Here is a 17,476-nt window from a genome sequence, read left to right on the forward strand (position 1 = left end):
TTAAACTGCCACAAAATATATTATAGCCGACCATGAGGTGGGAAGGGTCCACAAATGATTGCTCATTGAGAGACTTACATATTGTAAATATATCCCCCAAAAAGAATAGTAAATGAGTATCTATTATTTTTCAAATTCTCCTGATTACTACCCGTCGCTGTCACCTTATAATAACTAAAACTTTTGCGATAATGTAGAATCTAGGCCTTGTGTGTGGTTCATTCCTTAAGCATGAGATCAGAGGTTCGATCCTTATTCATGTGAAAGGAGTAAATTATTTAGCTAATCCCATATTACTTGATTTCTTGTCTTTTGGCGGTTGACATGAGCAAACTATTTAGTCAGTCCTGTACCGTTTAATGCACTAGCAGTTGGAATGAGAGAAACAAAAAAAAGTTTTTCATATTCATATACTCCCCCGTGTTTAAGAAATAGAAATATTTGAAACGATACAGATTTTAATGCACAATTGGTAAAGTAAGTGAGAAGAATTGGTAAAGTAAGAGAGATGAAAAGAAAAATAAGTAAAGTAAAAGATAGAGAGAAAACGTAGTGAAAATAGAGTTAGTCGACGCTTTGCGTACGCCGAGAATATCAATTTATTCAGAAAATTATAGGAAGGCAAAAAGAGGTTCTAGTGACGAAGGTCGTATGTATTTACAAAAAGGAAACAATAATGTCAATAAATTTACAAAAAACTTACGGCAACCCTTATAGCATCACCCACAAACAAAGCCGAGTGTGACACCAGACTTGTGGTCGGTTTTGGTTGGTCATTTTACTTAATTAATTCATTCCCAAAAAAAAACTACAATAAAATTGCAGCCACAAACCTTCTTTTATTTTCTTAATAGTAGTATTAATCTTTTAAAACTAAAGATAAACAATGAAAAGTCCATAACTAAAGTTCCTTTTAAAAAATGTTTTCGCCACTTATCTTGTGAGATGAACAACACACATCAACGTGTTTTTAAATATATTTTCCGTCTCGATTATGCTAAGATGCTTTTTTATTGCATGATGATTAATTATTTTTAATTCAACAAAGTAAGAAAGGAGCCTCTTGATAATGAGTTGTTCTTAGATTAGAATAATATATAGTCGGCGAATAGTGGAATTGGTTTATATGGTTATATAGTTTTCTCTAATTCTTTATCTTATCTCTTAATTATGTTTTTGGGCGGCTAAGACAAATTAAAGAGATTAGAGAGGCACAGTAGTGATAGTTTTATTTAAACAATAATATTCTCCTCTAACAAACCCGATAAATTTATAATTCTATCTTCCTAGCTGCTGAATATTTTTTCCTAGCTGCTGAATATTTTTAAGATGGATAGTGATAAAATGCAAACTTATATATTTTATAAATTTCAAAATTTTCAAGATTTTGATTTCAATACAATGTCAACGCAATGTCAATATGGTATCAACCGTTGACATTGTGTTGATATTTTCTGTTAATGTTATTTTGTCATCGGTTGACATTTTCTAACAGTCAACGCAGTGTCAATGTTAACACAAATCATAGTTTGAAGTTTTACAATTTTAGAATTTGCATTTGTAGCCTTAATTCCTTTTCTCTAATAAAGATACATCATGCCTAGTATACCATCACATTTTATCACATTATTAATATTGAAATACACTTTTCTAACCTTCTATTTATGAGTTGACTAAATCTGGGTTAACTGAAGATAAATTTGGGGTGAACAAAATATTTGTAATATGAAAGATTTGAATCAAGTTGAAATATTAAATTCGGTTAGGATTTTTTTAGATTTTCGGAATAGATCAAGTTTATTTTTCTTCGAAATTCGGATGATTCAGTTCGATTCAAATAAAGTGCCCATTTTTTCTTAAATAGCTTGGGTACTAGAATGTATTTTTTCTAGCCACCGTAAAATTTTGATCGTGTTTATTTTACTATGAATTAAAAAAGCTGTATGTTTATTAAATGATTGATAAAAACATGGTCAAACTGGTTTACATGTAAACTATTGGTTAGTGGACGAAGCCCGCCCCAGCCACCACCTAGTGGCTCGGGCGTGGCGTTAGCCACTATTGCGTTAGGGCATTCACAATGGGACGCCTTAAGCGACGCCCTATGCACCGCCACGTCAACATTTTATCCTCCTCCTATTCCACCTGCAGTGGGGCTGACTATAGCCCGTCCGAAGCGACGCCCTAAGCATTTTATTATTTTGTATTTATATTTTTATGTTTGCAAATGTAAATAAAAAACAACACAATTAAAGGGAAATTCTAATTTTACTTAATTAAAAAAAAGTTATAAAATAAGAAATAAAAAAAGCACTAAATACAAAAAAAGGAGGCTAGTCTAGAGAAGTCTCAACTTGCGGCTGAGGCCATCGATCATCCGCTGGATCCCGTCGATATGAGCCGGGTTGGTCGCCTGCATGAGGGCGGTGTGCGCGTCCAACAACGTCCGGTAGTCGGAGGAGGCCGCCAAATCCGCGTACGCATGGGCCGCAGTCGAAGTCGCGGACGGCGTCGAACTCGGGGTCGGCGACGGGGCCTGGTCAGACGGCGCGACGGAGGTTGATGTGGCCGTGCCCTTGCCCTTGGCAGCATTGACGCCAGGGGGACGCCGGGAGGACATTGGTGTGACGGAACTCTCATCCTCGAACACCGGACTGATGAGGTCCATCGGAGATGGACTCGGGGTCGGAGTAGTTCGTCATTCCCGGGGCGAACTCTTCACATACCTCCGTTGTAGGCAACTTCTGGGCTCGTGCCTTGGTCCGCTTCTTCTTGGTGGCGGACCCAGAAGCGGCGGCGGCAGAGGGGCGGTGTGGAGACGGTTCCATATCGGACAGCCCGTATGAGTCGGTGGAAAAGTCGGGATCGTACTCGGCGCTGGTGTCGAATGGCCGGTATTCGTCGGGTTCTGTACCCGGCCATCGTGCACCACCGAACATCGGACTATTCGGATAATCTCCGGAATCCATTTTGCTTGAAAATGTAGTGAATTTGATGAGAGTGAAGTGAGAAAAATGAAGTGTGAAAAATGAAGTGAAAGAGGAATATATATGTTTTGAAAATTTAATAAAATTAAAAAAAAAAAACTAAACCGCGTCGCATCGTTCGTCTCGTCCACAGTGGCGGACGATGCGACGGACGATGGGTATCCTCTGCGCATCGTCCGCGGGCGATGTATCGGGCGCGGACGATGGGTTACCCATCGTCCGCCCCATTGCGGATGCCCTTAGGCTAACGCGACGGACAAGAGGTCGGGCGCGGACTAGCACGGTTAGCTTATCGCTAGTCCACTATTATGTGGACAAGCGATCGGCTAGCCGATTTTTAATTTTTTTCTAAAATATCCTATTCCCATTTTTTTTTCTTTGTTTTTTTATTTCTCCAATTCATTTCGTTGTTGTTTTTGGTCTTATTTTTCTTGGGAGGGTTAGGGCATTGACTAGGCTATTGCTAGACTGTTATTTGATTAGCCTATTGCTAGGTTATGGAATATGAATGATGATGTGGCAGAATGAATTTTTGGCTAAACTATTGCTAGCTAGTCTATTACTATTGTTGATGTTCTAATAAAAAAATATATTCGTATTTATTTTTGACTCAATCTAAAGGGTTCATACTCCTGAGTTCTGTTTTACAAATTAGTGAAAAATCCCAATAAGTGGAACCCAGATATGTTAACACATAAAATATATAGACCAATTGTTATTTAAATTAACTCTGCACTGATTTGAATTGAAACTGAAACATAAAAGTATAGCACCTTTTTAATGTAGCAAGATTAAATATGACTCCCTCTGTCTTAGCCGACGAGTTGTATTCTCTTTTGGATTGTCCAAGTTTAGTTGAGTCATATCCTTTTTTTTGGTAAAAAGTAGTACTAGTACATTTCATTCTCTTTTACTATAATTTCACTTACTTTATTCTCTCTTCATCAATTTTACTTTTATTTTCTACTTTATTTTCCATTTATTTAATTCATTTAAAACAATTTTCTTAAACCATACTTAAAAAAGAAACACTTCTATAAGTGACGGAGATAACAACAAAACCACATGGTATTAACATTCAAAATACAGTTATATCATTTTGTCAAAAATAACATTGTTTTGTGGTCATATTATATTTGATTTTATCATATCAGTTAGTACAATTTTATTAATTATGAGATAATTGAAAAAATTTAAATAATAAAGATCTTATATATTAGTTTCAAAGGTTATATTGACTAAAAGTTCGCGAAGAGTCTAATATAAATGATATAATTATCTCTAAAGAAAACTATTACGATCACATAAGCGTAAAAACTTATGATCATGCAAATGTCTATTTTTGTTTTTCCATTACATTATATCGGCCCAAATAAACCTTGACAACGTAAAAAATTAGGACTACTGCCATTCGAAACTTATTAGGTAGGCCCAATAAGTTAGTGCATTGGAACTTTTCTGATTTTGGGCCTAATTGCCAACATTGTAATTTTATCACATATTCAACTTTAGTTTTTCCCTTTTTACTGTCCCAGAATTAATGATGGTATAAGTATTTACTTTCACCATTATACTCCCAAACCCTATATATGATTTAAAAATTGTATACAAAATAAACTAAATTCCGATTATAGAGGATCTATAATGGGAATTTCTCCACCCAAAAGAGCCACAAAATTAAGCTCAAACATCTTTAGTTTGAGGACAAAATTTGAGTATATATAGAATTTTGAACAACCCTTATTACATAAAACTAAAACAAATAACTCTCCTTTATTATAAATATCGAAGGGCAGCGCTTCTTCTTCCAGCCTATCAATAGTTGCAATTTCTTATGGAAGAGACAGTTAGAAAAGCTTGAATGAATGTTAAAAAAAGATAGTAATATAATGTCTTACTTCCACATTTGGTTCCACGAGCTAGTGATGCAGAAACAAAAGCTGCCTTTTGCATGCTGATTATCTTCTCAACTTGGCTATTGACATGCTGGCAGACGCATGGCAGATCGGCGTTCCTAATGATGTTGCAGCAGCCCTGAGACGGGGCCTGCTGAGGGCCCGGTCGCTGGACGAATCTGGAGCGCGGAGGCAGTGGAGAAGATCATGCTTGTGCACATCACCAGCATCAGGTATGTTGTAATCCCTATTTTCGCCATTGCCTCTTCCTTGTAGTTGATGCTGATTGCTGCCTTTGCTTCGGTAGATGTGACTTTAAATAGGAATTTTGGATCTCAAGTTGGATTCATGAAGTTTGCTGCCTTCACGTTTTCTTTGTGCTCCTCAATTTGATTCTTTCTTAAAAGATGCCTCTTTTTTTGTGTTAAAAAGTTTTTTGAGCAGCCTCTTTGGCACACTCTATTTTTTGTTAAAGTTAAAAGGTCACGAATTTGAGTAATGGAAAAAAATATGAAAGCAAAAAGGTCATGAATTTTACTTGTGGCGGGAGTATATATTACTCCATGAAATTTTAGTAATGAGAAAATATTAAATATATATCTTAAATTAAAGGTCATAAAAAATCTTTAATTTAATGTAAAATCATAAAAATTCATTTATTAATAAATGAATTTTTTAATACAAAAAAATTGTTTTATTTTTCATATTAATACACAAATGAACGACTTATAATAATATATTAAAAACAAATCTGCACTTGATGTTCTTGTTTTGTGTTTTTTCGTGATACTATGTTTTAGTATTTATTTGTAATGAACAACTTATAATAATATATTAAAAACAAACCTAGCTGCTAATAATAATAATAATAATAATAATATAATAATAATAATAATAATAATAATAATAATATGAAATGTTAATAATAATAATATGAAATGTTAATAATGTTAATACTTGTGCACTTGTGATTGTTTTGTGAAACAAAAAACTTCAAAATTTCTACTTGTATTTCATTATTTCCGAAGATTTTTTTCACATCTTGTCTCACCAAGTTGTTAGTAGTTGTCCTACAAAGTGCCACATTAGTATTAAAGTTAGAAATTTGAAGATTAAATACGGAGAAACCAAACTATGTTAGCAGATGACCACACTACAGACAAGCATTGCTCCTAACATTATTATTCGGTGGATAAATCACAAAACAACTCGCTTTCACTTCTTCAATCAATTTTTATGCAGTTTTGTTTTTCTCTCTATAAACACTAAACATGCTTAAAGAATAATTGAACTATAGCTAGCTAAACACAGCACACAGTTCCTTCAAATTATGCTAAAACTCTTATGGATGTGCAATAAGTATTACATTAGCTGCTTTATGTAGTCTTTGTATTTGTAACACTGATTTTTTATTCAAAATAATGTAAGTAGTAACTTATTTCAGTTTCAGTGTGCAGCATGGAGATTGGTGTATTTTGTTTTTATGCATAAAAAAATCGTGTGTAGCTCAAAGATCAGAAGCAAGATTTGTTGCATAGTAATGTCATATGTTTTACTGTCTTTATTATAATACTACATGGAATTGGATAACAGGGGAATCCGATAACACAGAAGATGAGAAAACTGTGATAGATTAGTTGTCTAAGGCCTTTTCTTGGTATTTCCATTTAGAAATTGTTTCTTCTTTGTTATCATCACCGGCTAACAGCCTACATTTTGTTTTGATATCAAGTTTTGACACTCACAAAGAAGACAGTTGAGTGATTATCTGAAAGACAAGTTCCTTTTGAACCTGGTTTCTTAGTTGATTAGATAGCAATAGCATGTCTCCATCCCCAACAGAGTCTCCCGTGGGCGCCGATTCTTCAAAGTGGGATCCTGAGGTTATCGGCATAGTTGGCCTTGTTTGCAGCATCTTCCTGCTATTCAGTTACTACAAGATACTGGAAAGGAACTGTGCCACATTTCGTGTAATAGGTTTATCGCGAAATCCAGAGCAACGAAGGCGCCTCAATCAGCATCTTGAGGACTTCTCCTCCCAGCTCCAGAGCAGGGGTCTAGACTCCTATGTCATGCACTCCCTTCCCATTACTCAGATCAAGAAGTCGAAGGATGGAGAGTCGAATCCTAGGAATTCAGCGTGTGCAGTTTGTTTGGGTGAATTCGAACAAGAGGAGTGGGTGAAGCATCTGCCTGTTTGCTCTCATGTGTTTCATGTCTCATGCATTGATACTTGGTTTCAGACTCATTCCAGCTGCCCTCTCTGCAGATCTTATGTATGCCAGCCCGATACGCCTTGTGAATCATCAATCAACATCAACATCTATCTCGAGGCTTTAAATAGGGAGGACTTCCATCGACAGACATCAGAGCATTACCAAGAGCAACGTGATCCTTCACAACGAGTAACAGCTTAAGGCCATTTGTTAGAGTTACAAAAGGGTTGATTCTAGTGTGGTTTTTATAGGAGACTCTGAATAGGGAGGACTTCCATCGACAGATTCAGAGCATTACCAAGAGCGACGTGACCCTTCACAACGTGTAACAGCTTAAGGCCATTTGTTAGAGTTACAAAAGGGTTAATTCTGGTGGGGTTTTTGTAGGATAGTCTTAGTTGGAAAGTGTGTAATGAGATTTGAACCAATAGTGTTTTCACATTTCATACAATGTAAGAAAGAATTTGCATATTGATTAATGGATACTCAAAAATGTGAATGGATACATGGTCACATGCAGGATATCATCAGTTTTTGTTGTTTCCCTCTGTTGGATCTTGTTTATCAGTATTTGATTTGATGAAGTCAGACAGTGGCCCTTGTACATCAGATCCATAAACATGACCCATCTTCACGCGTTTCGTCTCCAAATACCGCATGTTATCCTCTGTGATGGGGGTCAGCACAGGAACACGCCCCACAACTGCCAGACCGTAGCCCTTGAGACCAGTAAATTTGGCCGGATTGTTCGTCATCAGGCGCATGGTATGAACTCCAACGTCTCGTAGAATCTGATTAAGAACACAAAAAGACACTTTCAGTGTGAGGCTTTTCCTTCCTAGAACAGTGATCAAATAAATTAGGTCAGAAGATGGATGGACCTGGGCGCCTATCCCATATTCGCGCGCATCAGCTGCAAAACCAAGCTCGAGGTTTGCTTCAACTGTGTCATGGCCTTGATCCTGCAAGTTGTAGGCCTGAAGCTTGTGACCAAGCCCTATCCCACGCCCCTCGTGCCCTCGTAGATACACTACAACGCCTCTACCGGCTTGCTCTATCAACTGCATTGCCAGTTCCAATTGATTGCCACAGTCGCATCGTCTTGATCCAAAAATGTCACCTGTCAAACACTCCGAATGAACCCTCACAAGAACATCCTGTCCATTCCCTATGTCTCCCTGAATCAACAAAACCATAAAACTTGGAACTTACTTTCACATATAACACTCTTTCTCTTGATAGAGAATGCTTGTTTTATACCTTCACAAGCGCTATATGTTCTATCCCATCCAGTTTCGAACGATAACTGTGAACCGCAAACAAGCCCCATTTAGTTGGCAAACGCGAAACTGCAGTCCTTTCAACAAGCTTTTCCCTCTTTCTCCTATACCTGATATCCAAATATTTCATCATCAAGTCACAAGCAGCATTAGATATCTAACTTTTCTCAACATTGAGAGCAAACATTATTACCTTATGAGATCAGTGATTGAAACAATTGGAATGTTATAATCCAAGGCCAACTTTCTCAAAGTGGCAATCGAGGCCATGGAAACATCTTCTGAATCAACTACGGCCGATAGAACTGAGACTGGCTGCAAACCAGCTAGTGTTACCAAATCAACAGAAGCTTCAGTGTGGCCAACTCTACTTAGAACGCCACCCTTCCTATACTTGAGAGGGAATACATGGCCCGGCCTTCTGAAATCCCCTGGCCTCGACTCAGGAGAGGACAGAGCAAGCACTGTTTTTGCCCTGTCTGAAGCGGACACTCCAGTAGATGTTCCAACTCTAGCATCCTATATAATCAAAATGTTCCTAAAAGTGTTTAATATCTCATTAAATCATTAAAAATGAGAAAGAGTTGACATATATTATACCACAGTGACAGTGAAGGAAGGAGCAGAGGAATTATCTTCATTTTGAGGGGACATCAAAGGGAGGTCTAGCCTCTCAAGGTCCTCTTCCTTCATGCCGACTGAGATTATACCCGAGCCGTTCCTCACCATGAAAGCAACCGCCTCAGAGCTCACATGAGAGGCCGCCATGACAAGGTTTCCTTCAACATGATCATCACCATCATAATCATCTACAACAAGCACAAACTTGAAACAAAATTCCCACACCAAATAATCAGCACAAGATCGATCAGACACAGAAGTTGCATCACAAAATGGGAAAATCAAACCTTTTGTTGGCGCAATGCAGAAAGAGCTTGGTCAATGGGAGAGTAGCCTGGAGATGGACAGTCAGGATCGCCCTCTGCATCGCTCACGAAGAAATCAATGGTTTCTTGAGTAATTTGGGCTTCCAAAGTTCCGAAGGGAGGAGGGATAGATTCATCATTTGATGAGAAGGTGTCTGATGATCCAAGGGCTGCAAGCTTACACGCGGTTTTATGAGGCGGGATCGGTGCGAGGTGAGTGTGAGTTGAGTGCGGGGATTTGGAGGTGATGAAGATGTGAGGAAACGATGATTGCTGAAGAGCAATGCAATCCATGTTGCTGCAGCTTATTCAGTTTCGTTACTTTGGTTGAATATATTATGTGTGAGAAAATTAGAGGCCTCTGATTATTGTCTAGTGTTATCCACTGCAATTACGTACGGAGACTTGGAGCCACATGAATGCGTGAGAAATGGCAAACAGACAAACTTGAGAACAAATCTACCACTGTTTCGTCACGTATACAAATTCGTGTGTGAACACCAAAAATATTACACTAACTAAACCATTATCCAAAATGTGTTTTCAGAGTTAGTGGACTTAGTTTGGATTTGATTTAATTGATAATCTAGTACTTAAATTAAATTAAATGTAGATAAAAACAGGGATATTAAGGCTCAAACTTGTAATTATCCAGTGCAGTTTCTCGGTTGGATGACAAAAGCAAATTATACTATTACTAGTACTCCATATCTTTTGTTCTTGTTTGAAGATGATAGTATATTTGTTCTTTTAAAACCACCAAATAAGTATCCAAAAGATAAATAAATATAATACTTTTGTAAGTTTGACACAAAAAAAATCCGATAAGTTTATCTTAGCAACGTGATTTACGTTTAATCTTCACTTTTAATATTGCAAAAAGCTCAATCCACATGAATTAAATATACAGATAGCCATACGTGATCTAATTTTACTCTGAACTCATATAATATATCATCTTACAAATTAAACAATATCCAAGATAACCAAATCACCACCGATCTGAATTATTTAACATCCATAAGGATTGATCTATATCGCTGGTTGAAAACAAATAATTGGTTGGGCTTATTCTACAATTAAATCTAAAAATACGCGTACTCTAATTATATTTAATGGATATGCATTGACACCGGTAGTTTGACAAGCTCAAATCCCCCTATATATATATTCATTCAATCACTAATTCCAAATCATCACTTGTGTTTCTACCTTTACATCACAAACAATGGAGATCGATTTGACACCCAAGTTGGCCAAGAAGATCTACGGCGGAGATGGTGGCGCCTACCACTCTTGGTGCCCCAGTGAGCTCCCCATGCTCAAAGAGGGCAACATCGGCGCCGCCAAGCTCTTCCTCGAGAAGAACGGCTTCGCCCTGCCCCGCTACTCCGATTCCGCCAAGGTTGCCTACGTTCTTCAAGGTATTATTCATTTTTTTAATTGATAAATGAACATAAATTTAAAGGTCGCATAAAACATGTCTATTAATTAAAAACACAGGCAGCGGAGTGGCCGGGATCATCCTGCCGGAGAAGGAGGAGAAAGTTCTAGCGATCAAGAAGGGCGACGCCATCGCCCTCCCCTTCGGCGTGACGACGTGGTGGTACAACAAGGAGGATACCGAGCTGGGCATCCTCTTCCTCGGCGACACCAAGACCGCTCACAAGGCCGGGTGCTTCACGGACATGTTCCTCACCGGCCCCAACGGCATCTTCACCGGCTTCTCCACCGAGTTCGTGGGCCGTGCCTGGGACCTCGACGAGGCCACCGTCAAGACCCTCGTCGGCAGCCAGTCGGGAAAGGGCATCGTGAAGCTCCCCGCCGACGCCAAGATGCCGGAACCAAAGAAGGATCACTACTCCGGAATGGCGCTCAACTGCATTGAGGCGCCCCTTGATGTTGACATCAAGGGCGGAGGCAAGGTCGTGGTGCTCAACACCAAGAACCTGCCCCTTGTCGGGGAGGTCGGCCTTGGAGCCGACCTCGTGATGCTCAACGGGGGAGCCATGTGCTCCCCTGGCTTCTCCTGCGACTCGGCCCTGCAGGTCACCTACATTGTTAGGGGCAGTGGCCGCGTCCAGGTCGTCGGAGTCGACGGCAAGCGCGTGCTCGAGACCACCATCAAGGCCGGTAACCTCTTTATCGTTCCTAGGTTTTTCGTCGTCTCCAAGATTTCTGATCCCGATGGCATGGACTGGTTCTCCATCATCACCACTCCAAAGTTAGTAACCTCATTTTACCTTTATTATTATAGTATTTTTTTTTTATGCAAATGAATATGAATTTAAAGGTTATTCAAAATTTTTGGCATCGTACATCAACTATCAACTCACACAATTATTATTATTATTATTATTATTATTATTATTATTATTATTATTATTATTATTATTATTATTATTATTATTATTATTAACTCTGTGAATGTTGATTTTGAATCCGGATTGATTGATTGGTTGGTTGGTTTGTAGCCCTATTTTCACGCATCTGGCGGGAAGGACTTCGGTATGGAAGGCTCTGTCGCCGGAGGTGTTGAGGGCGTCGTTTAATGTTCCGGCGGATGTGGAGGAGAAGTTTAGCTCAAAGAGGAAGGCGGAAGAGATCTTTTTCCCGCCACCGAATTGATCCAACGTCTTCTTTTTTTTTTTCAATCATTTTTTGTTCTTAATAAATAATTAGCGATGAGCTGATGAGCATTTCAATTTGCACGGATTTTGGAGTTATTTATTCTATTATTGTTAGGTTTCTTTCATAAACTTCAACTTAAGTTTATTGCAAACTTGTTTACCCGTTATTTTGCGAATTTAATTTTTATTTTTCTTGTTCAACTGTGTTTCTTAATATTGTTTCTTATTGGTCGAGGAAAAAATTCCACAATTGCAATAATATTGTTTTCTTTATATTGTCCTAATAGTAAATACTACCTCCGTCCCCCAAATTTTGACCGATGAGTATATAATTTGCACGGATTTTGGAGTTATTTATTCTACTATTGTTAGGTTTCTTTCGCAAACTTCAATTTAAGTTTATTGCAAACTTGTTTACCCATTATTTTGCGAATTAATTTTTTATTTTTCTTCTTCAGCTGTGTTTCTTAATATTGTTTCTTATTCGTCGATGAAAGAATTCCACGATTGCAATAATATTGTTTTCTTAATATTGTTTCCTTTTAGTAAATACTACCTCCGCCCCCTAAATTTTGACACACTTTGACCCGACACGAATTTTATGAAATGTAATGGAAAATGAGTTTAAAAAGTTGGTGGGATGTGGATCCTACTTTTAAAGTACTCGTATTAGTTTTATAATAAAATGTGAATAGGAATGAGTTAGTGGAATATAAGGTCCACTACAAAAAATGGTAAAAAGGGAAGTGTGTCAAAATTTAAAGGACGGACCGAAATAGTTAATTGTGTCAAAATTTAAAGGACTGAGGTAGTACTAAATACCAATAGAATTTGATAGATAGTCTTTCTCAATCCAACTGTGTCTGCCATATTGGCTTAAGTTGACTTAGGCTTTGAGTTTTAAAAAATATGAGCACGCACTAAAACAAATTTGTTCTTTTATAGGAAAATGATCAATACAAAAATCATTTCAATATAAAATTCAGACCAAATTCAGACCATGAGATTTTTCAATCTAATGGTCAATAATTAAAGAAAAACAAGGTGGGTCATTATAAAGAAGTTTTAGGTCATATTATAAAATTTGGGTTTGAGGTCATGTTAAGATCATTTTATGTCATCCTTATTATAATGCAATAAAAATAAGCTTACGATGACATAAAAGTGACCTCTGTATGCTTGGTTCTGTATTTTTGTATTAAGAATGAGTTTTACATAGATCAAAACTCTTCTTTTATATATTGATTTTATGGGGTGTGTTATATTGCTAACTCACCCCTAAATTGCTAACTACAATTAAATGATAGGCATTAGATTTTTAAATTAAAGGTGAAGATCATTTAACCCCTTGAGTATTAATATCATGCACAACAAATATCAATAGGGGTATTAATGTCAATTAACTACAAAATTAGTTATAACTAACTTTTAAAAGAAATCCCAAAAAACTTTAAATTCATATAACACATATCAAATTAAAGATAATTTTATAAGGATTCCAACGATATCCTACATGCATCCAACGTCAAAATTTGAAATTTTTTTTGAAATTTTGAAATTTTTTCGTACAACAGAAATGTCAACATACTATATAAAATATGTTAATATAATACATGTAGAATGTCAATATAAGCAATGAGTTAACATTCTTAAAGCATTGTGTTGACATTCTCAAAACATTGTGTTGATATTTTCGAAACACTATATTGACATTTTCATCCAAAACCCTAATTTGGAGTTTTTTTTTTATCTTTTTCGATTTAATTAATAAAAATAAAAAATTACACGTGGCAAATTGTAGACTACACGTTTTCTTAAATCCTATGACCTTAAATTAGTTGTAGTTATCAATTAAATGATGAGTTGGCAATTGATCACTCCCCTTGATTTTATAATAAAATTTGAAAGTGAATGAGACCTTTAATTGTATAAAATAAATGACATAATTATTCATAATTTGAAAAAAAAACTTAGAGAATATTTTGATTTAAATGACATTTATTTCTCGTTATTATTACTTAATTTATATTTCGAGTTATGGTATGGACTATGGAAGATTGTACCCTATAATAATCTGCTTGATTTGGAGTTTACCTAATTGAATTCGATACAAATTACTGCTCATATAGAAATTTCTTGATTTTGTCATGCTTATCCATGATTGATAGATAGGAGTATGATTTTGTTCAATCAATCGTGCGAGAATTGCTTTCCTAGACCCATACAGAAAATAGGAATCAAGGTTTTCAGTGCTCACTGTCTACACTTGTATCTATACACAGATGAACTTGAATGAATTTGCTTCAACTTGACTAGAAATCTGAATTGGGTTGGTTATGTTTTTCTCTCGGCTATATGTTTAATCTCGAATCGATATGCATTAGAGTGGCACAGTGGCGGATGCGCACACAGGAACAAGTGGGCACAACTGGACCCCTAAAATCTTTCAGTTTAATGCTATATTGGTACCTCAATTGACAATTATCGTTTGTAGCCTTGTTGAAAGAGTCTCAATTTTGTTCAAACACAGACCCAAGTTCGAACCCTCATAACGTAAAAATTTGTAAGAGCATCAATAGCGGACTAGCCGACGCCCTAGCCACCGGCGTGTGGCTAGGCGCTCGGCTAATCCGCTATTGCGTTAGGCTAGCCCGACGGACGAAAAACCAACACCCTAGATCGCTAGAGCATGAACTAACCGGCTAGCTGATCGCTGGCCGCCTATTGCGCGACGAGTGATCGGCTAGCAGAATTTTTTAATTTTTTTTATTTATACTCTATATTTACAATTAAATGCACTTCATTTTTTAAATATTTGATAAACAACAACAATTAAAATGAATTAATCGAATTTGTCAATTTATTTGTTGGGCTAGTCTATTGCTAGCCTATTGCTAGGTTTTTGTTTGGTTAACCTATTATTATGCTGTGGGAAGGACATGATGATATTGCAGGAGGAGTTTTGGCTGGGCTATTACTAGTCTATCCCTATCGTGGATGCTCTAAATACATTTTTGATAAACTTTATTGGCCTTAATCACCGCTATTGCACGATACACACTGTTCTTTTCCATTTGATATTAGTATTATATGTTCATTGCTATTTAATTTTACTATTTACTTCTTTGTTTTCAGTGATCCATTAACTAACACTCGCTCTTTTCAATTTATTTTGCCATGTATTATTTAAATCGAATTCGGATACGTATGGGACCGCAAACCCTACTTGGATTAATGTATACCTACGGTAGACCGTGTGTCATCTTATGGAACGGCCGGTCTGGTGACTTGGATTATGGCCACAGTCCATGTCATGGATATGCAGATATGGTTGACATCTATGGAAAATTGGCTGCACAACCGTGATTTTGAATGAGGAAATATTTTGGTGTGTCGAGCCTTTCTTAAGCAAAAACCCCGATGGTTACTTGATGATGACATGATAAATATTTTGATAACTATGTTTCAGGCATAAGTCCATTGAGTATTTTATAGTACTAGCCCTGCATGTGCTTTCCTTATGTGCAGGTTGAGCGGCGACGAACTTTGGGTGGTGTTGAGTCGAACCTGAAAGTCTTGTTGGTTTTTATTTAGGACTTCGAGGGTCGTCATGTCTTCACACATGACGTCACTCTTTCTCTTAAAAGCTTCCGCTAAGATAATACTATTTTTCACAACTATTTTTTGAACACAATTTACTCTTGGATTATTAATTATGATAACTGTCGACTTTGGATTTAAATGTTAAGCTACTCTGACTTTTCCTCTGTTATTCGGATATTAAACATTTTGGGTCAAACTCTTTATCGAAACCCTAGAAAATTCCATTTTCTTAAAGTCTTATTAGTTGCGACCAACCGCATTTATTAAGCCTATAAAGGGCGGTCGTGACAATAAATCTAAACTATCAATGATGAATTGAAGAAGCTCCATGATATATAAGCTTAAAATTCAATCAAAATTGAACGACTCCTGAATATAAGTATAAACTACTCCCTCCATCCCATTAAATATGCAATATTTGCTTTTCGGCACGAGATTTTATGTAGGGTTGTTTTGTGAGTTAATGAATAGAGAGTAAAGTAAGAGAGAAGAAAAAGTAGAGGGAACATTGTTTCCATTTTTAGAACGTTTCATTTTTAATGGGACAAACCAAAAAGGAAAACGTTTCATTTCTAATGGGACAAAGAGAGTATTTCTCTAACTGAAGATCTTAGAAGTTAAGTATCGAAAAGTTCGATACCCAACTTGAGAGGGAGTGTTAGAATGGAGAAATAAATTAAGAGAAATCAAAGAATCCATGCAAGAATCAATTGAAAAATCATACTGATATCATCCATAATTAGAGTTGAATAAGGAAGGAAAAGATCAAGAATTTAATGTATTTGATTATATTTATATGTAGCATAGAATAATAAACCATTGTAGCATTCGAGTAATACACATGTATTGTCTCTACGATGATTTCATTTTTATGTTGTTTTCTGCAATGTTTAGATGGCTTTCCCGAGAGCATGAAACAGAACATGAAACAGAACGTAGATGGTTTTCACAACATGTTTCACAAATAACATTAAAAACAAACAGTAGCTTTTGGATCAACATGAATACCTTTTCGACACTGTTATTTGCAAACTTATCAAATTTTCTGTCTTAGAAAAATAATAGGCTAGTTTTCGTCATTTGGATTTGATCACTTTTCACACTATTTAGTTGAATATTTATATAAGAAGATGTTTTTTAGCAGGGATTGGAGCATTAGGTTTGAAGGCTGCTTAATGAAGGCATGAAGAGGAAAATATGCAAGAAAGAGGGCAAAATGACAAGAAATGGAAGAGAGTGAAGGAAAAAGGCAAAGAGGGCCCAAACTGCCCTAGATGTTGGACAAGTCAGCTTAAACCATGGGAAAATGATTGAAACCACTTCTACACACTTTCAATGACAGATCTCACTTGCTACACACACCCATATCAGCCCTTGGAGAATAAAAAAGAAGGAGAAATATCTTTTATGTATTAAAAATACTTTAACTTATCAACAACCACTTATCACTTTAGCTTTAGTTTAGTTTAGTTTAGGTAATTCTCTCTTTAGAAAACTTTTCTCTCTTCCTTAAGAAGGGAGATTTCAAACTCAAGGCTGCTAAGATCTTTGTTCACCATGAGTTAAAGTAGTACTCCCTCTGTCCCATTTAAGATGACTCATTTCGTTTTTCGCATGTGTTAAAAAATCATAATAAATAGTTAAAGTAGAGGAAAAGTAAAGTAAGAGAGAGAATAATGGAAATGCAAGAATAGAGAATATTAATGGGAAAGAATATAAGTGCAATTAGTGACATATGTCCGACCCCATGGGAAAGAAAGGAGAATATTTTAGACTAATGGAAGTGCGGTTAGTGACATATGTACCGACCCCATGCTTGAGTGTCCACAATAGAGTGGCACAACCACGATTTCGCCAAGGCACAACTACAAAATTCATCCACAGCCACAAAATTTTGTCCAGCCCAATAGTGCCCACTCCACGGTCACAAATCACATTA

General features: G+C 36.7%; 3 protein-coding genes and 1 pseudogene across 3 annotated transcripts; 2 read left to right on the forward strand and 2 right to left on the reverse strand.

The window, feature by feature from the left end:
* Positions 1-4,619: 4,619 nt before the first annotated feature.
* On the reverse strand, positions 4,620-5,149 carry LOC148926453 (uncharacterized; annotated as a pseudogene).
* A 1,556-nt stretch (positions 5,150-6,705) lies between these two features.
* LOC125198773 (RING-H2 finger protein ATL16-like) lies at positions 6,706-7,299 on the forward strand. The gene has a single exon (XM_048096422.2). It carries the CDS (start codon positions 6,706-6,708, stop codon positions 7,297-7,299), a length of 594 nt encoding a protein of 197 aa, XP_047952379.2.
* Positions 7,300-7,551: 252 nt separating this feature from the next.
* Positions 7,552-9,629, reverse strand: RIBA3 (monofunctional riboflavin biosynthesis protein RIBA 3). Its single transcript, XM_048096419.2, has 6 exons — positions 9,287-9,629; positions 8,979-9,203; positions 8,572-8,897; positions 8,359-8,488; positions 7,980-8,276; positions 7,552-7,889 (listed from the first exon to the last, which is right to left on the reverse strand). The coding sequence occupies exons 1-6, from the start codon at positions 9,596-9,598 to the stop codon at positions 7,626-7,628; spliced, it is 1,554 nt and encodes a 517-aa protein (XP_047952376.1). The 5' UTR covers positions 9,599-9,629; the 3' UTR covers positions 7,552-7,625.
* An 876-nt stretch (positions 9,630-10,505) lies between these two features.
* LOC125197922 (11S globulin seed storage protein Ana o 2.0101-like) lies at positions 10,506-12,135 on the forward strand. Its single transcript, XM_048097049.2, has 3 exons — positions 10,506-10,728; positions 10,808-11,528; positions 11,779-12,135. Exons 1-3 carry the CDS (start codon positions 10,533-10,535, stop codon positions 11,930-11,932), a joined length of 1,071 nt encoding a protein of 356 aa, XP_047953006.1. The 5' UTR covers positions 10,506-10,532; the 3' UTR covers positions 11,933-12,135.
* Positions 12,136-17,476: the final 5,341 nt, after the last annotated feature.

The sequence above is a fragment of the Salvia hispanica genome, chromosome 5 (assembly GCF_029641045.1).
Source record: "Salvia hispanica isolate PSC_SH4W2 chromosome 5, Shi_PSC_v1, whole genome shotgun sequence".
Taxonomy (NCBI): domain Eukaryota; kingdom Viridiplantae; phylum Streptophyta; class Magnoliopsida; order Lamiales; family Lamiaceae; genus Salvia; species Salvia hispanica.